The 20671-nt window shown below is 38.2% G+C and overlaps 1 protein-coding gene across 1 annotated transcript in view; it reads left to right on the forward strand.

The window, feature by feature from the left end:
• The first annotated feature begins 2516 nt into the window (after positions 1 to 2516).
• The window catches only part of PSMA8 (proteasome 20S subunit alpha 8), a 31915-nt gene continuing 13760 nt past the window's right edge, over positions 2517 to 20671 (forward strand). Inside the window, exons 1-2 of the mRNA XM_007458393.1 lie at positions 2517 to 2626; positions 17000 to 17126. Coding sequence (XP_007458455.1) covers positions 2525 to 2626; positions 17000 to 17126 — 229 coding nt within the window. The 5' untranslated portion in view covers positions 2517 to 2524. The remainder of the gene's footprint in view (positions 2627 to 16999; positions 17127 to 20671) is intronic.

Raw genomic sequence — 20671 nt, forward strand, 5'->3', positions numbered from 1 at the left:
TGTATACTTACAAATGTATATTTATACATATATACATGTTAAAAATATATAAATGGGTTCATGCTACATTTTTACTTTCCTAATTTCTCTCTTACAGAATAATCTTAACTTTTTAGTTAACTCAATGATTAGTAACAATAGTTAACATTTTTCAAGTGCTTATCTGTGTCAGGCACTGCCCTATGTGCACTAACACATTATGTCATTTGCTCTTCACAACAAGCTTATGAAGTAAGTATTATTACCCTTGTTTTACAGATCAGGAAACTAGTTTTTTGTTTGTTTGTTTGTTTGTTTGTTTTGCGGTACGCGGGCCTCTCACTGTTGTGGCCTCTCCCGTTGCGGAGCACCGGCTCCGGACGCGCAGCCTCAGCAGCCATGGCTCACAGGCCCAGCCGCTCCGCGGCATGTGGGATCTTCCCAGACCAGGGCATGAACCCGTGTCCCCTGCATCGGCAGGCAGACTCTCAACCACTGCGCCACCAGGGAAGCCCAGGAAACTAGTTTTTTGTGAAGTGAAATATACCTGCCCAAAGCCACACTGTTAAGCTGCAGTGTCAATGTGAATCCCAAATGTGTCAATTAATCCTTGTCAACATTTTAATGCTATCATATTTGTGAAATAAATGCTAAAATACATCATAACACTTTCAAAATGTCTTTCAATCAAAGCTATATACATATTTTCTACCAATGTCAATTTCCTCGTTCTGATATTGTACTATAGTCAATAAAATGTAACATACTGGGTAAACTAAGTGAAGGGTACAGGAGACCATTCTGTATTATCATTGTAACTTCCTGTGAATCTACAATTATCTTAAAATAAAAAGTTACATACTGTATGATTTTATTTATATAAAATTTTTGAAATGACAAAATTATAGAGATGAAGAACAGATTCGTGGTTTCCAGGGTTGGGGGAGGGAAGTAGGATGGGTATGACTGTAAGTGAACAGCACAAGGGACCTTTGTGGTCATGGAACAATTCTGTATTTGATTGTGGTAGTGCGTATACCAATCTACACATGATAAATTGCATAGAACTATGCACACATACACAAATGAGTACATGTAAAACTGGTAAAAGCTGAGTAAGTTTGTGCCAATGTCATTTTCCTGGTTTTGATATTGTACTATATTTATGTTAAAATATTACCATTGGGGGAAGCTGGGTGAAAGGTACAGGGGACCACTCTGCACTATTTTTGAAATTTCTTGTGATCTATAATCATGTAAAAAGAAAAAGAAAAAATCATATTATTCAACAAGGACACCAAGACACTTTTTAAATAACAGCTTCTTGCAAATGTTGGTTTACCATAACATTGTAAATTTCAGAAACTCTTGAAACGTTAGAGTGAATTGGTTTGGTTAGAAATTTTTTTTCTTTTTTAGTAAAACCAGACTTTTCAAGAGTTTCTAATATTAAAGAAAAAGATGGGGGGCCTGGGGGGCTAAATACAAATTGCTTTTAGTAGTCAACTAAAACTCTGAATTAAGTATTTGGAATTGAGGGTATGGAGTTCTCCTCTTTTGTGGGTACCCTTTTTTCTTTTTTTAGTTAAGGTTGGTTTCACCAAGCTTAAGATCCTCCCCGATGGAAAACAACAAACATGGAAAGTAATAACAATACTTAAACTTACCTGGCTATTACTATCCACTAGGCACCATTTTAAGTTATTTATACCTATAAATACATTAAATCTCAGATGAACACTTTTCTGCCAGATTTTAAATATTCCCATTTTATTGATGAGGACAAAGAGACAAGAGTTGTTTCACAGGTAGTAATGTTGTGCCAGATTATACAGACTTTATAGAACAGTTAAATTTGCAGATATCTTTCAAGTTAGCATAATTTGGGCTTTCAGAAAATTTCTTTGGTTAAAATAGTATTATCTTAATTCCTATCATTAACATTAGTTTGATGGACTATTTGCTCATTTGCTCTATTTTGATCACAAGGCAGAAATGGACAAAAGAAATGAAAAGAGAGAAAGAGCGCGAGCAAGTGCAAGGACAAATGAAAATTCGAAAATTATAACTGATTTCTTTGGGTTAAAATAATGTAAGATAACGAAGGATGGAGGGGAAGAGAAAGAGAGAGAAGGACATTTTAGAATTTGAATCCAAAAATAAGAGGTTGAAAATTAACTTACCACTGGTTCTCTAATAGGTTTGCGAAAACAAAAATACCTGATCTTTGAAGTTCTCACTATTAAGCCCTAATCTTTGAGGGTCATTTTAATAACCCCACTCCTGGAGCAACACCAGCGTAGGAAAATTGGGACACACGCGCCAGGCACTAAGGATAGCAGAGGAACACAGTCGACTTGCACGCACAGCCTGGAAACAGCGGAAGGCCACGAGGATCCCTGAGCTGTCCCCGTGGTCACTTCCGATGGCATCTTGAGCATGTGCAAGCACTTCCGGGTAGCATGTGGCCGCAGGTGCGACTCCTCTGACCCCTCGACTGAGGCAGTGTGGGACTCATAGCGGATATTGCGGTAGCCCTGCGCCAATGGCGTCTCAGTATGACCGGGCAATCACTGTCTTCTCCCCGGACGGACACCTATTCCAAGTGGAATATGCCCAGGAAGCGGTAAAGAAAGGATCCACCGTGGTGAGCGAGCAACTCTTCTTTACCACCCTTCTGTGCCCTCAGGCCTCCTTACCCTGCTGCCCCAGCGCATCACTCAGTGTAGGGGGACAAGAAAAGAGTCTCCCACGTGTGAAAATTGCCTCCTTCCTTTATTGAGGGAGATGCTGTTCTGAAATGTGGGATGGAAGCGGTGGAGTTAAAAGTTGGTAGATTTCATAGGTTTCCGTTGTGCAACTGCCTTTAACAGTCGCTGTAAACGTTTAATTAGTGTGTGTGTGTGTGTGTGTGTGTGTGTGTTGTAGCCTTGACTGTAGAAGAGATATTAATGCTGTGTCTGACTTGTAAAGAAAGAAAAGACTTCTTTCAGCCTGTAACAGCCTGCCTGAAGGCACACTGCCCACTTCCTCAGGATTTGGCAGACACATAGAAAAGTAATAATTACAGTAAAAATCAAACATGGCCATCCCTGAAATGTGGCTTAAATCGATGTAAAATTAAATCTTTGTTGAGGGAATGGTTGAAAATGCTAATCTACTCCAACACTTTCACATTTTAAAAATAATTGTCCAAAAATTTACTCCTGGATACTTAGCAGCCTTCTAGAGGCTTTAAGCCCAAGAATCTCCACTCTTTTGCCATTTCCACTACTTTTGGTTTGGTTTTTAAATAATACTGGAATTCCTTGAGAGATTATACCCTCCTTTAAATTGATATATCCACATTTCTGAAAAACTTTAAAACATTCAGGGCAGCAGTAATGCTCCTGCCAAGTTTTAATTATATTTAATAATCTTGGTGATTTATAAAAATTTAAAAGGACAAAAGTGCCTTGGTGACCAAAGATATATTACCCCAAATGGTCCAGATCCTAGCCTTTAAATTCAGGAGGATCCAGTTTTTTTAAATCTTTCAAATTTCATGTGCATGTTTGTTGTGTATCTTGGAAATTGACACACTAGCTATGACAATACGCAGTGCATTTCTAAGTCTAGAAGTATCTGTATTTTCTCTCACTTTCCATACCAACTTAGTTATGAAAGGAAGTAATTCACTTTTATCATAAATCTATCAAATGTAAAGTGGTAAAAAAAATAACACTAGAAAGAATCTTACCATTTTTTGAAGTATTTTTCTATTTAATTGGGCCCTCTAGTTTTACTTCTGTTTTGTAAGTCATTCTTTTGGAATTGTAAATTTAAGAAAAGCCTGATGTAGCTTAAACCAAAAGGGTACCATTTTGATAAAAACAAAAATTATATAATCCCCAGCATGCCATGAAGCATATGGTTAGAAAATAATGCCCGAGTTTTAGAACCTAAAATAAAGGGAGTAATGGGAGAACACTGAGGTGTAATAAGAAACCGCATTGGCTATTTAAAATGTTTTAAGAATGATATGGAATTGATTGATGGTTCCTTTGTAATGAACTGTAAGAGGGTAAGGATATAAAAATACCTATAGTGGGCATTTTTAAAGACACATTGGAAGGATGAGACAGTTTTGTCTCAGGATTCTGAAATTATAATTTGCATCTTTGTATGGAGTTATTCATTGTGTTTCCTTGAGGGCACTATGACCTTTCACATGGGGTAAAGTTTACAATGGCACTTGTTTATTAAAATATGGCACAAAATATTCTGTTTATAAATGACAGTTGATATGATGAGTTATAAATAAGCTGAGGTTGGCCAGTTGTGACCAGTATGTAGATACGATATTATTTGGTAATACAAAAAGTTATATGGGCCACAATTAGAGTCCTTGGGTTCTGCTTCCTTTTTTTTTTTTTTTTTTTTTTTTTTTTTTTTGTTGGATTTTACCTCTCAAAGTCTTAGTAAATATAAGCTATGTGCCCCACCTGTTTGCTATTGAAGAACAGAACACACATGTATGGTCTGAATGTCTCACGAGCTGGAAGTGACAAACCTGATTCTTACATACTGTTTTGGTTTTTTTTTTGCTGTACACGGGCCTCTCACTGTGGCGGCCTCTCCCGTTGCGGAGCACAGGCTCTGGATGCGCAGGCCCAGCGGCCATGGCCCATGGGCCCAGCCGCTCTGCGGCTGTGGGATCTTCCCGGACCAGGGCACGAACCCATGCCCCGTGCATCGGCAGGCGGACCCCCAACCACTGTGCCACCAGGGAAGCCCAAGTTCCCTTTTATATAAATGAAAAATACGTTTGAATAACATTTCGAAGAGGTAATACTTTCTTTTTAGGGAAGAAAAAAATGAATCCTTCACAATATTCCCATGAAAAGGTTAAGGTTTATTATCCTTCCTCATTCTGTCCTTTCCCTGACCCCAAACTGTTATTAGCTCCATATTTCCTGCTTTATCAAATCTCAGCTCCACAGTCTGGCCATGAAAATCTTACATGATCCACATCCACGCTCTTTAATTAAGGAAGCAGTTTCATGGTTTTACCAATATATGTTTCTGCCTTGTAGGTGGGGAGAGTGAAAAACACCTCTCTGTCACTCTCCATCTTACTTATCCTCTAAGAGTCTCTGCACATTTCTTTCCTTTGTGGCCCTGTCTCTGATCCAGTCTAGTTATCATGGATCTCTTTCTTCTGAATTTATCATCTGTACCACAGAGCAGTGTAGAGTATTTACTATTTAGCCTCATATTCTCTTTAACTTCAGGTATTCTTAATAGTCTTCTCACACCAACTGGATAGTAAGATCTTTGAGAATCTCGATGGTGTAATTCCTTTTGTGCTTCTACTGCAAGATATATAGTGGATGAACTGGCAAGGAAGTAAACTACAATTTAAGTAATACCTATTTTATACCATGTATTTCATGTACATTATCTAACATTAAGAACAGCATTTAATCCCCTTTTTAATGTATGTGGAAACCATGATTAGGATGCTTCCATAGCTTGGTGAAGGTACCCAACTAGAAAGTGATAGAGTCCGTATTCTCACTTAAGTTTTTCTAGTTCCAAAGCCTCTGCTCTTTGCATTGCACCATGCAATTTATTTCATAAATTTTGTATATTACTTATCTGTCGACATCATGAGTGTGGAAGCTAGATATGTATCATGTAAAGCAATTCTCTAAGCTTCAGGGGGGTTTTGTTTTTGTTTTTGTTTTAATGTTGAGCCTTCTTTTAATTTATTTATTTTTATTTTTGGCTGTGTTGGGTCTTCGTTTCTGTGCAAGGGCTTTCTCTAGTTGTGGCAAGCGGGGGCCACTCTTCATCACGGTGCGCGGGCCTCTCACTGTCGTGGCCTCTCTTGTTGCAGAGCACAGGCTCCAGACGTGCAGGCTCAGTAGTTGTGGCTCACGGGCCTAGTTGCTCCGCGGCATGTGGGATCTTCCCAGACCAGGGCTCGAACCCGTGTCCCCTGCATTAGCAGGCAGATTCTCAACCACTGCGCCACCAGGGAAGCCCAGGGGTTTTTTTAATAGTAAAATAGGCTTCAAAGTAGTGCCTGCTTCATAGTGTTGATGTGATAAAAGAATGAGGCAATAATACATGTTCAGCATCTTGCGCAGTGTCTGGTTCACAGCAAGTACTTAATGGTAGGTATTATTCTTTACTATCCCTTTGTTTTCTCCTTTTCCTTCAATGTGGTCTGTATTTCTTCCAGCACTTTCATTTATTATTTCAAGACATTTTTGTTGAACACTTACATCTGCCAAATGCGGTGCTAGGTCCTAGGATTTCACAGTGGACAAAATAGACTCAGTCAATGGCCTCAGAGAGCTTACTCTCTAGCAAGAACGTTAGATGACTATGAGTAGATAGTCCTAACAAGGCCTATATGAGTATTATAATGAGAGAATATGAGGTATTGTGGGAACTCTAGGTGTTAGGTCCCCATGAAGATGTATGTAATATTTAAGTAGACACCTGAAAGATGAAAGTTAGCCAGGTGAAAAAGCGGAAGGGGAAAGAGAAGAGTATTTTAGACAAAAGAAATAGCATATGGGAAGACCAAGAAGGAAAATATGACTATGGTTCACAAACTGGAAGGCATTCAGGATTGCTGAAGCAGTGGAAAAATGGGAAGAGATGAAGCTAGATACAGGAGCCAGATCACAGAATACTTTTAAAGGAATAAGAAGCCTTGAAGGCTTTTGATGTGACTATTGCTGTTCTGTCTTTCTAATAACAGACTGCATTTGTCCCACCAAAGAGGTACTCACATGAACCGAGCAGAATCATTCATAGTTTCTGTCCTCCTGTGATGAGCAAGTGACAGAAATCTGGCAAATATAAGTTCATCCTCAGGACTTTTCTAGCTAGAGATAGTGGTAGCTTTTTTCCTCTGGGAGAACTGTTGGGATATGAGTCCAAGGTTGCTGGTGACCATCTTTTTTTCTGTACAGATAAAGCCTCTCTGCATCAAGAGAGCAGGAAGGCTGATATGCAGAAGTAAATAGTATAGTCCCTAGATCCTTTTGCCCCTAATCCATCTCTGTGTTGTCTTGGTTCGCCTAGTGAGAAATGTTCCCTACTCATACAGGTTTTAAGTAGAGGAATGCCACATTCAGATTTTCTTTTCTTTTTTCTTCATATTTTTATTTTTCAAAGACTTCTCAGACTGCATCGTGGTCAGTGGATTAGTGAAATCAAGACTGGAAGCAGGGAGACCACATGGGAGTCTATGGAAGTAGTCTAGATGAAAGATGATAATAGTTCTCACTAAGGTTGGGCCAAAAATGGAAATAAGGCAGATTCTGGAGAAACTTAAGCAGCATAGTTGATACATTTGATGATTATTTGGCTGGTACTGGGGGTGGGGGAAGGAAAAGAGGAGGTACTGAAGAGGGAGGAGTTAGAGAGGGCGCCTCCATTTCTGGATTTAGCCTCTTAGTATATGGCACTGCCATTTTTTTAGGGAATATGAAGCACTAAGTATGAGGAGAAGATAACTGAGGTTTGGACTTTTTGAGATTGAGATGCTTATAGAATCTGTAGTAGGCAGCCTCTAAAATGGCCTCTAATGATCCCCACCTTCTGGTGTTCATGCCCTTAAGTAACCCTCTCCCCTGGATGTAGGGGAGTGACTTGCTTCTAAGGAATGACTTGCTTCTAAGGAACCTAGTGACTTGCTTCTAAGGAATGGGATAGGCAAAAGTGATGGAACATCACTTCAGATATTAGGTTACAGATGGTGACTTGCGTCTTGTTCATCCTCACTCACTCTCTCATTTGTTTACTCTGGTGGAACACAGTTGGCATGTTGTGATTTGTCATTTGGAGGGTCCTATGTAGCAAGGAACTGAGGGAAGCTTCTGTGAAAAACCCAGTATGGAGCAAAACCCAGTATGGAACTGAGGTCCTTAGTCCAACAATCCACAAGGAATTGAATCTTGTTAACAACCGTGCGAGTGAACTTGTAAATGGATTCTCCCCCATGAACCTTGAGATGAGTGCAGTCCTGAGGGACAACTTGGTTGCAGCTTTGTGAGAGACCCTGAGCCAGAGAACTTTGCTAAACTGTTTCCAGATTCCTGATCCACAGAGACAGTGAGGCAGCTGAATATACACATTTGGAACTCAGGATATTGATCTGGGCTGGAGATAGTTATTGGTATTTTGAACTGTATCCTTTCTCTCCCTTACTTAAAACCTATGTTGGGGCTTCCCTGGTGGTGCAGTGGTTGAGAGTCCGCCTGCCGATGCAGGGGACGTGGGTTCGTGCCCCGGTCCAGAAAGGTCCCACATGCCGCAGAGCAGCTGAGCCTGCGTGTCCGGAGCCTGTGCTCTGCAATGGGAGAGGCCACAACAGTGAGAGGCCCGCGTACCGCAAAAAAAAAAAAAAAAAAACCTATGTTGAAGGTCAAGTAAATGAGTATTCTTGAGAACTCTTCTAAACTAGAGAAGACAAAATTTAGACTATAGACTATGTAGACTAGGGTAGACTGCAACCTTAAGGGACCTTAATGACCCTATGTGTAGTCTACCTTGGCTAAACACTGGGAGGAGTGGGGTAGAAAGCAGGTTACTATAAGCTGAGAGTTGATGACAGTATTTGGCCTTGAAGTTGAGAGAGAGAGGCAGAATTGAAATGAAGTGGTCTTTAAGATTTTGTTTAAGATAAGAGAGACTTCGGCATACGTTTAAATGTTGGTGAGAAAAAGCCTGGAGAGAATGTTGAGGTTGATTTGTTTTAACTTCAAAAGGTTATTTAAATGGCATCGTACAATATGAAACCTTTTGGAATTTGGTTTCTTCCCTTGAGATTCATCCAAGTTGTTGCATATTATTGCAAGTAGTGTTCCATGGTATGGATGTACCACAGTGTTTAACTATTCATGTGTTGGAGAACATTTGAGTTGTTTCCAGTTTGGAGCTGTTATGAATAAAGCTGCATTCATAGCAGGCTTTCGTATGAACGTAAGTTTTTATTTCTCTGATATAAATCTCCCAAGTGTCCAATTACTAGATTGTATGGTAATTGCATGTTTTATAAGAAGCTGCCAAATTGTTTCCCGGAGTGGCTGTACCATTTTACATTCCTACCAGCAATATGTTAGTGATCCAGTTTCTACACATCCTTGCCAGCATTTGGTGTTACTGTTTTTCATTTTAGCCATTCTGATAAGTGTGTGGTGATACCTAAGTGTGGTTTTAATTAAATTAGCCATTAATGGCTAATAATGTTGAACATATTTTCATGTGCTTATTTGCCATCTGTATGACTTCTTCAGTGAAATGTCTTTCATGTCTTTTGTCCATTTTCTAACTAGACTGTTTAGTTTTTTTACTGTTGAGTTTTTGTTTTGTTTTGTTTTGTTTTGTTTTTTTGCGGTAGGCGGGCCTCTCACTGTTGTGGCCTCTCCTGTTGTGGAGCACAGGCTCCGGATGCACAGGCTCAGTGGCCATGGCTCACGGGCCTAGCCGCTCTGCAGCATGCTGGATCTTCCCAGACCGGGGCACGAACCCGCATCCCCTGCATCGGCAGGCAGACTCTCAACCACTGCGCCACCAGGGAAGCCCTACTGTTGAGTTTTGACAGTTCTTTATATATTCTAGATTCTGGTACTTTGTCAGTTAAGTGGTTTGCAAATATTTTCTCTCACTCTGTACCTTGTCTTTTCATCCTCTTCACATGGACATCCACAGAGCAAAAGTTTGTAATTTTAATGAGACCAAATTTATAATTTTTTTCCTTTTTATGGTTCATGCTTTTGGTGTCAAGTAGAAGAACTCTTTGCCTAGATCCCCAAAATTTTCTCCTTTTTTTTTTAAAAGTTTATAGTTTTACATTTGATTCTATGATCCATATTAAGTGCTCACTTTGGCAGCACATATACTAAAATTGGAATGATACAGAGATTAGTGTGGCCCCTGCTCAAGGATGACATGCAAATTCATAGCATTCCATATTTTTCTAACAAAAATTAAATACAAAGAAAAATATTAAAAGCAACAAGGGAAAAGCAACAAATAATATACAAGGGAATCCCCATAAGGTTATCAGCTGATTTTTCAGCAGAAACTCTGCAGGCCAGAAGGGAGTGGCATAATATATTTAAAGTGATGAACAGGAAAAACCTGCAATGAAGAATATTCTACCCAGCGAGGCTGTCATTCAGATTCGACAGAGAAATCAAAAGCTTTACAGACAAGCAAAAGCTAAGAGAATTCAGCACCACCAGACCAGCTTTACAACAAATGCTAAAGGAACTCCTCTAGGAGGGAAACACAAGAGAAGAGAACAAAAGAGGAAGGGAAGAAAAAAGACCTACAAAAACAAGCCCAAAACAATTAAGAAAATGGCAGTAGGAACATACATATCGATGATTATCTTAAATGTAAATGGATTAAATGCTCCAACCAAAAGACATAGACTGGCTGAATGGATACAAAAACAAGACCCATATATAATGCTGTCTACAAGAGACCCACTTCAGACCTAGGGACACATACAGACTGAAAGTGAGGGGATGGAAAAATGATTTGCATTTCCATGGAAATGCAATTCAAAACAAAGCTGGAGTAGCAATACTCATATCAGACAAAATAAACTTTAAAATAAAGACTGTTACAAGAGACAAGGAAGGACACTACATAATGATCAAGGGATCAATCCAAGAAGAAGATATAACAATTGTAAATGTATATATGCACCCAACATAGGAGCACCTCAATATATGAGGCAAATGCTAACAGCCATTAAAGGGGAAACACAATAACTGTGGGAGACTTTAACACCCCACTTATGCCAATGTGTAGATCATCCAGACAGAAAACTAATAAGGAAACACAAGCATTAAATGGCACATTAGACCAGATAGACTTAATTGATATTTATAGGAAATTCCATCCAAAAGCAGCAGAATACACTTTCTTCTCAAGTGCACATGGAACATTCTCCAGGATAGATCACATCTTGGGTCACAAATCAAGCCTCAATAAATTTAAGAAAGCTGAAATCATGTCAAGCATCTTTTCCAACCACAATGCTCTGAGATTAGAAATCAATTACAGAAAAAAAACTGTAAAAACCACACACACATGGAGGCTAAACAATGTTACTAGAGAACCAATGGATCACTGAAGAAATCAAAGAGGAAATCAAAAAATCCCTAGAGATAATTGACAATGAAAACCTATGGGATGCAGCAAAAGCAGTTCTAAGAGGGAAGTTTATAGCAATACAATCCTACCTCAAGAAACAAAAAAAATCTCAAATAAACAACCTAACCTTACACCTAAAGCAACTAGAGAAGAAAAAACAAAACCCAAATTAGTAGAAGGAAAGAAATCATAAAGATCAAAGCAGAAATAAATGAAATAGAAACAAAGAAAAGAATAGCAAAGATGGATGAAACTAAAAGCTGGTTCTTTGAGAAGATAAACAAAATTGATAAACCTTTAGCCAGACTCAACAAGAAAAAAAGGGAGAGGACTCAAATTAATAAAATTAGAAGTGAAAAAGAAGTTACAATGGATACCACAGAAATACAAAGGCTCATAAGAGACTGCTACAAGCAACTATACACCATTAAAATGGACAATCTAGAAGAAATTCTTAGAAGGTATAACCTTCCAAGAATGAACCAGGAAGAAACAGAAAATATGAACAGACAAATTACAAGTACTGAAATTGAAACTATGATTAAAAATCTTCCAACAAACAAAAGTTCAGGACGTGATGGCTTCACAGGCGAATTCTTTTTTTTTTCCTAATAAATTTATTTACTTATTTATTTATTTTTGTTGGGCTGTGTTTATTTGGCTGTGTTGGGTCTTCGTCGCTGCGTGTGGGCTTTTCTCTAGTTGTGGTGAGTAGGAGCTACTCTTTGTTATGGTGCGTGGACTTCTCATTGCAGTGGCTTCTCTTGTTGCGGAGCATGGGCTTTAGGTGCAAGGGCTTCAGTTTTTGTGACACGTGGGCTCAGTAGTTGTGGGCTCTTGGGCTCTAGAGTGCAGGCTTAGTAGTTGTGGTGTACGGGCTTAGTTGTTCCACAGCATGTGGGATCTTCCCGGACCAGAGCTCGAACCCATGTACCCTGCATTGGCAGGCAGATTCTTAACCACTGCACCACCAGGGAAGTCCCCAGGCAAATTCTATGATCCATGTTGAGTTAATTTTTGTATGTGGTGTGAGGCTGAAGTTGAAATTCATTTTTCAATGGAGTATTTTAAAATAAATCCCAGATATTATGATATTTCCCCTGTAAATATTTCAGTATTTATCTCGATTAAAAAGGATGTTTTTAATTTTTATTTATTTATTTTAATATTTATTTATTTACTTTGGCTGTGCTGGGTCTTAGTTGCAGCACAGGGGATCTTTGTTGCAGCATGCAGGATCTTTAGTTGCGGCATGTGGACTCCTTCGTAGCGGCATGCAGACTTCTTAGTTGTGGCATGCGAACTCTTCATCGTGGCATGCAAACTCTTTGTCGTGGCACACATGCAGGATCTAGTTCCCCAGCCAGGGATCAAACCTGGGCCCCCTGCATTGGGACCATGGAGTTCTACCCACTGGACCACCAGGGAAGTCCCAAAAAAGATGTTTTTTTAAAACCATGATCACTCCCAATGAAATTAACAAAAACTCCTTAATATTTTGTAATAGTCTACATTCTAATTTTCCTTATTGCTTAAAAAATATCTTTTTATAGTTCTATTGTTTGAGTTTGAATCTAAAGTCCATGCATTGCAGTAAGCTGTTAGATATCTCTTTTATTCTTGAACAGCATCCCCCCTTTATTTTCATGCCTTGGACATTTTTTTTTTGTTTAGCAGTACGTGGGCCTCTCACTGTAGTGGCCTCTCCCGTTGTGGAGCACAGGCTCCAGACACGCAGGCTCAGCGGCCATGGCTCACGGGCCCAGCCGCTCCGCGGCATGTGGGATCCTCCCGGACTGGGGCACGAGCCCGTGTCCCCTGCATTGGCAGGCGGACTCTCAACCACTGTGCCACCAGGGAAGCCCACCTTGGACTTTTTGAAGAGACTGGATTAATTGTTCAGTAGTATCCCCCATCTAGATTTGCCTGATTGTTTTTTTGGCCCTCATAGATTTAACGATTTGGAGAGGTTAAGTATAATGAATAAATAATTATAAATGTGTTGACTGCACGAACAGATAGGTTGTTTAGAGAATAATACAGAAGGACTCCTTGAGGTGAGATTTAAATTGAGACCTGAAATAAGAGGAGAAGCATTCCAGACAGTGGGAATACCACATGTGAAGGCTCAGAGGAGGGAAACAGAATTTGTGTTTGAGAAATCTTGAAGGAAGGTAGTGTAGCTGGTGCTTGGTTAACAACCGTTACATACTATTGTAGAAGTAGGCAGGGGTCAGATCATGCCCAGCTCTATTCGCAAGACTAAGGAGTTTGAAAAAAGTTTCTAAGGGCAGCGGAAGGATATTCAACTGGAGAGTAATCTGACCTTGTTGATGTTTTTAAATGCTCATGCTGGCTGCTTTGTGGAGACTAGATGGGGGTACAGTGAAGGGTGAGGCTGGAAGAAGGAAGGTGGGGAGCAAGAGAAGAAACTGGAAAACCTATTAAGATATGCAGTAGTATGTAGTCCAGGCAAGAAATGATGGTTGCTTTTACTACAGTGGTGATAGGAAGAAGTGGATAGCTTTTGCAGGTAAAATGGACAGAAACTTGGTGATTGATTGGAAATGGATAGTGTGGAAGAAGGAATGATAAAGGATGTCAACCAGATTTTTGGCTTGAACAGTTGAATGGACGGTGATTCATATTCTGAGACGAAGCTAGCTGCTGGTCTGTGATACTTTTAACAAGCTTTGAAATAGTTTTCACAAATAATCTTCTTCCTGCTTTTCTAGTGTTATTTTTAATTTAGGTATGGATGTTGAATTTTATCACATCTTTGTAGTTTTATCGTTTACTTTTTATTTTTACTATTTGATTGTTTTAGTTTGTACTATTTCAGTTGCCAGTATCAGAAATTCAAATCAAACTAATTTAAGCAAAAAAAAATAAATCTATTGAGTCAAGTATCCAAAGGGAGCAGCGGTAAACCTTGCTTTCAGGTTCAACTATATGGCTGCTAGGGTATCAAACGACGTCAGTAGAACTGGTGTGTCTCTTCCTCCCTTTCTTCCTTCTCTCTCCCCTTCTATCTCTTGCTTCCTCTCCCTGTTACTTTCACCCTCAGACATAACATCTCTATGTGGTGGCTCCCAGAGAGCCCTAGGCTTCAGGCTGCCAGCTCTAGGTACAGCAGAAGGAATTATCTTATCTTCCAAACACTTCCAGTAAAACTTTAAGGATTTATCATTTGGCTAGGCTGGGTTACATTATAGCCCCACCTAAAGACTCAGTATTTTTTCAAGAACAATTGAAGTTCTGTTCTTATCAGAAGGCCAAAAATAACAGATCTCCAAATGTTACACCCAGTGTAACATTTATATTAAAAGATTTACTTTTATTGATGTTCCTAAAACTCCTGGAATGAACCATACTATTTATGGTATATTGTTATTTTTCTGTACCTCTAGATTCTATTTATGAATATCATTTTGAATGGGCATCAGGTTTCCTAAGTGAAAATCATTAGTACTTTTTGCCAGATTTTAAACATTGTTACATAGCTTTCCCTAAAAGCATTACGGGGACTTCCCTGGTGGCACAGTGGTTAAGAATCCACCTGACAATGCAGGGGACATGGGTTCGATCCCTGGTCCAGGAAGATCCCACATGCTGCGGAGCAACTAAGCCTGTACGTCACAAATAATGAGCCCATGTGCTCCAACTGCTGAAGCCCAGGCGCCTAAAGCCCGTGCTCTGGAACAAAAGAAGCCCCAGCAATAAGAAGCCCACACACCACAATGAAGTGTAGTCCCCGCTCGCCGCAACTAGAGAAAGCCTGCACACAGCAACGAAGACCCAACGCAGCCAAAAATCAATCAGTCAATCAAAATAATTTTAAAAAAGCATTAGGAATATTTCAATTTTGATCTGCACCATAGAATAATTTAAATAGCATAGGAAGTACCTATAACAGAAGATTAGAAAGAATTTATCCATGAACCTTCTAGGTCTGACACTTGCTTTTGAGGAATAGTTCTTTCCTGAAATTATCCCATGTTGGTTAGTGAGAGTGAGACTTCTATCTTTTCTTGAGTAAGTATGAGCAATTTTTAATATTTCTAATCTGTCATCTTTTTTCAGTCAGGTTTTCAAATTTATTAACTTAGAATTTTTAAATTCCTACTTTTTCACATGTGCGTATATTTATTTTATCCTTTCCACCTCTTGGCTATATTAACTGAAATACTGCTTTTAATTATTTCTTTTAAAAAATGTATCTTGGGGAGTCCCTGGTGGCCTATTGGTTAGGATTCTGGGCTTTCACTGCCGTGGTCCAGGTTCAATCCCTGGTCAGGGAACTGAGATCCCGCAAGCTGCTCAGTGCTGCCAAAAAAAAAAAAAAAAAATTATTTTAAATCTTAGTATTATTTATCAGTTGTATTGTTTTCTCCCTAACCATTAATTTCTGCTTTTGCCTTACTTCGCCTCTTAAGTTTAGCTTAAGTATTTTTATTCCTTTTTGATCTTCTTGAATGAATTCTTAATTTTTACTTGATTTGGAAAGTGAGATTATGAATTTTCTTCTGAGCTTAATTTCATCCACAGAACACTTTAATATTAGGATTTTCATTATAAACATTTTCTAAATAGTCTGTTTTGACAGTTTTAATCACTTTATCAAGTCAAAAATTATTTAGGTGAGAGCTACATATTGTGTTCTCTCGTGACCAATGAATTGAATTGGATTTATTTCAATTTTGGGAAAATATTGAGATTTTTTTTGAGTCCTAATATATGTTAAAGTGTTATAATGTCCCATGGCTTGGTAGAAAGGCATATTCCCTGTAGGATATAAAGTTCGACATGTGTGTATTAGGTGAGGGTGGGATGTGAGGGGGAGGGTAGCTGATGTTGGATAGAATGGTAAGAGGAGGACTGTTGGGTAAACGGACAGACTTGAAGTAAGGGAACAATAAGAGCAAAAGCCTTGATAAATTGTCTGTGTTTTACGTAACTGGAAGATGTAGTCTCAGATCTAGTTCTATATATTTAACTTGTTCTGTATTTTTACTTCAATAATACTAATTCAAGCACACCTTTTTGCATAATTATATTGTATAAAACAGTACTAATACCACATTTGGTCACAAGGCAATCATAAAACACAAATGCCTCTCAAAATATTTACATTACCATTGTAATACAGAATTAACATTCTCATAGATTACTCTTGAACCCCTGAGAAAAGGGTCACGTTTCCCAGAAGTCCCTATCTGAGAGCTACTACTCTTATACATTATTCTTTAAACTTTTTCCCACTTCCTTCCCAAGTGAAGGAGTGGAGAGTGGAGCAATAGTGATTCTTCTTGTTACATTCATGTCTGCATTGAGGTTTTCCTTATCACTGATGTAGCATGAGGGCATTTGGTCTTTCTCTTGGCTACTTATGGCCCCTATTCCTTATCCCTCCAAATTGTGAGATTCATGGGAGAGCTTTCAGGATTTTTTCTACTTGACTTTCTATACTACTCCTCCTACCACCAGCACTGGTACTACCCATTCTATAAGGAATTCACATGTATTTCCAGCATCTTCTTTCATTTGGGTTAAATTTTTTCTTTATTGAGATAGTACTTCTTTAGGTGTACTGTATGAGATTAGGACACTCTCGTAGTTTCAGCATTGGTGGTATATTCTTCTAGTTTATACCTATGTGTCTTTGCTTTGAGTTTGGGAAATGAACTTCCAGTAAGCCTATACCTATGCATCTATTTTCTTAGAAGTCTCCTCTTCTCATTTTTATTGAAGGTTAAGGAAAAGCCTTTCTCCATAAGTCATATGTTAGAATAATTTGATTTTAGTGTTAAAACTGACAACTCGTTATGTTTTTTTAATGACTCAACAGGTTGGAATTCGAGGTACTGATATAGTTGTGCTTGGGGTCGAAAAAAAATCTGTTGCCAAGCTTCAAGATGAAAGAATTGTGAGGAAAATTTGTGCCCTTGATGACCATGTCTGCATGGCTTTTGCAGGTACTTAGGGACCTACAATAATGATAGAGTATCTTGGTGTAGTAGGGTAACAGTTGGCCCCTCTGGAGCTGTTATGCAATATTTATACAATATATAGAGCTAAACTCCATTTGTTATTAAACATAAACAGTATGCCTTATATTTTTTGGGAAATCACAACTCTAAACCAGCATTTCTGATAATGAGCTTTAATAAAACATAAATGTTAAAAGAAATATATTACCTTAATTATAATTTTAGGTAGCTGTTTTCTTTTTAAACTTTTTACTTTGAAATAATTATACTTAGGAAGTTACAAAACAACACAGGGAAGTCCCCTTTACCCAGTTTCCTCCAAAGGTAACATCTTTAAAAACCAGTAAATTGACATTGGTACAAGCCACAGAGCTTATCCAAATTTCACCCGCTCTATGTGCATTCATTTGCGTGCATTTGTGTGTGTGTGTGTGTGTGTGTGTGTGTGTGTGTGTAGGTTTAATAGATTTAACATGCGTACATTCATGTAGCCATGACCAAAATCAAGATATACAACTCTGGTCATCACAGGGCTACATCATGCTATTCCTCCTTCTTGTGTCTGACATCTGGCAACTACTAATCTATTCTCTGTTTAATTTTGCATGAGAATGTTGTATGAATAAAATCACGTGGTGTATAACCTTTTCATATTGGCTTTTCTTGTTCAGCATAATTCCCTTGAAGTTCATCCAAGTTATTGCATATGTCATTATTCCATTGCTTTTTATTGCCGAATAGTATTCCATGGTATGGGATATACCACACTTTGCTCACAACTCACCAATTAAAGGACATTTGGATTATTTCCAATTTTTGCCTATTACAAATAAAGCTGGTGTAAACATTCGTGTACAGGTTTTTGCGTTTTCATTTTTCTGGGATAAATACTTGAGCACAGTTGCTGGGTCATATAATAATGCATGTTTAGTTTAATAAAACACCACCAAATTGTTTTCCAGAGAGGCTGTACTATTTTGCATTCTTGCTCACAATGTATGAATGATTCATTTTCTCTTCATCCTCATTAGCATTTGGTGTTGTTACTATTTTTTATTTTAGACATTTGTATAGGTGTGTCGTGAAATCTCTTGTTGGATTTAATTTGCATTTGCCTCATAGCTAATGATGTTGAACATATTTTCATGTGTTTATTTGCCACTGTATGGCAAACAAGACATGTTTCTTGTCTTTTTTTTTCTTTTTGCTCCTTTTCTAATTGTTTTTTTTCAAAACCAAAATTTTGTATTGAAGTTTAAAAACTTCATTGAGCAAAATATAGCCTTTACCTTACTGTCTTATAAAAGGAATCATTTTGCCACAGAACAAGTCTTTATACATTTTAAAAGGTTGAAATCATACAAAGTATTTTTTTCTCACCAAAATTGAATAAAACTAGAAATCAAGAGCAGAAGAAAAATTGAAAAATCCACAATATGTGGAAATTAAAGAGTACACCTAAAAAACCCCCATGAATCAAAGAAGAAATCACAAGAGAAATTAGAGAATATCTTGAGACAAATGAAAATGAAAACACAACATACAAAACTTACGGGATGCAGCAAAAGAATTGCTAAGAGGAAAATTTATAGCTATAAATGCTTACATTAAAAAAAAGAGGGCTTCCCTGGTGGTGCAGTGGTTGAGAGTCCGCCTGCCGATGCAGGGGAAACGGGTTCGTGCCCTGGTCCGGGAGGATCCCACATGCCGCGGAGTGGCTGGGCCCGTCAGCCATGGCCGCCGAGCCTGCGCGTCCGGAGCCTGTGCACTGCAACGGGAGAGGCCACACAGTGAGAGGCCCGCGTACCACCAAAAAAAAAAAAAGATTTCAATTTAGCAATCTAACTTTACATTAAGAACTAGTAAAAGAAGAAGAAACTATAAACCCAAAGCCAGCAGAAGGAAGGAAATAATAAAGATTAGAGCAGAGATATGTAAAATAGAGAATAGAAAAACAATAGAGAAAAAGCAATGGACCCGAGATTTGGTTCTTTGAAAAGATCAACATTATGATAGTATTTTCAAGTTAAAGTTGTATAAATTTAAAAGCAACAGACTGAGGACTCATTTCTTCTATAGGTTGCCTATTTATAAAGAAAGTGAAATTTCAATTTTCAATGTATCTTTAAATAGAAGTGGTTCTCTCTTTCCTAGCCATTTAGTATTGATTTGTATAACTGCTAGTTCTTATGTTATAATCAGATACGTATACACAACTACGTTACTTGTATGGTTTGACAAATTTATCACTTATGTTTTTCCTTGGAGTAGTTACATTACTACTTTCTAAGTATGATACTTTTATTTTTCTGTAGTTTTGGACATTTACAATGTAAAGGGGAAAACTGTACTTCAAAATCTCCTTTCTGATCATATTTTTAAGTTGAGTGAAGCTTTTAGTCTATAGGGTAGGATAAGTCAATCTGTTACCATTTCTTTCTCTCAGATAACCTTTGCAAAGAGAAGAGAATCAGTTTCTCTTCTTTAACTGAGTATCTGATTATAATTCACACCCTACTCATGAATGTTAGAGTGTTCTTAACAGCGGCATATTCTGACAACGTCTTCATTGTTGGTTACTGTTAAGTATCTTCAGGAGCTGACAGTTCTTCCAGGTTTGTAGAAACACGTTTTGAAATGGTGTGGAAGGGAAACAAGAGTCTGTGACTGCAAAAGACTGATGGTTATGTGGGAAACGGCTGTTTCAGAGATTTTGTGAAAGAATTTTTTGGGCAATATGATATTAAGAGAGTGGAGAAAGAAAGAAAATGGTGATGGAAAGGTCAAATGCCAAAAAAGTCTTTAGTAGAAATGTTTGTAATTATTAGAATCCATTTTAAGTTTTTGGTCAGTTTGTTTTTCTTTTGATAGGAACACCTTCTACCTCCCTATTAGAAGTGTTGAGAATACATCACATGATGTTTTGGTATGACAAAAGCAAGATGAAGTTTTTTTTTCTTTCTTTCTCTTTTTTGGCCACATGGTTTGTGGGATCTTAGTTCCCCGACCAGGGATTGAACCCGGGCCATCGGCAGTGGAAGCACAGAGTCCTAACCACTGGACGACCAGGGAATTCCCTTCTTTTTCTGTTTTAACATTCCTGATTTTCAAACCCCTAATCTTAGACAAAAAGCTGAGAAGTGACATGTCACTGTTATACTGAATGCAGATTGAATTCTGTTTGATAATGAAGTAATACTCATTGTTTTCATAAGAAGAAATCCAGCTTACTTCATGGTTTAGGTAATAAGTATCTTGGTTCTGGAATTAGGATAGACCATCAACCTTTGAACAATCTGCCACTGATATCTTCTCAAAAAAGTTTTAAAACCTAATAATCAAACCAGCTACAGTAAGTCCCCTACATATGAACCTTCGAGTTGAGAACTTTCAAAGATGCAAACGGGTCTTCACATGTCCAATCACATAAGTTAGTTCACATGTCTGGCGTATGTTGTCATGTGCGTGCATCCTCTACAAGTGGTTGTGCTTTTATGTACTTTACAGTACTGTATAGAGTACAGTAGTAC

Source organism: Lipotes vexillifer, unplaced genomic scaffold (assembly GCF_000442215.2).
Source record: "Lipotes vexillifer unplaced genomic scaffold, Lipotes_vexillifer_v1.1 scaffold1342, whole genome shotgun sequence".
Taxonomy (NCBI): Eukaryota; Metazoa; Chordata; class Mammalia; order Artiodactyla; family Lipotidae; genus Lipotes; species Lipotes vexillifer.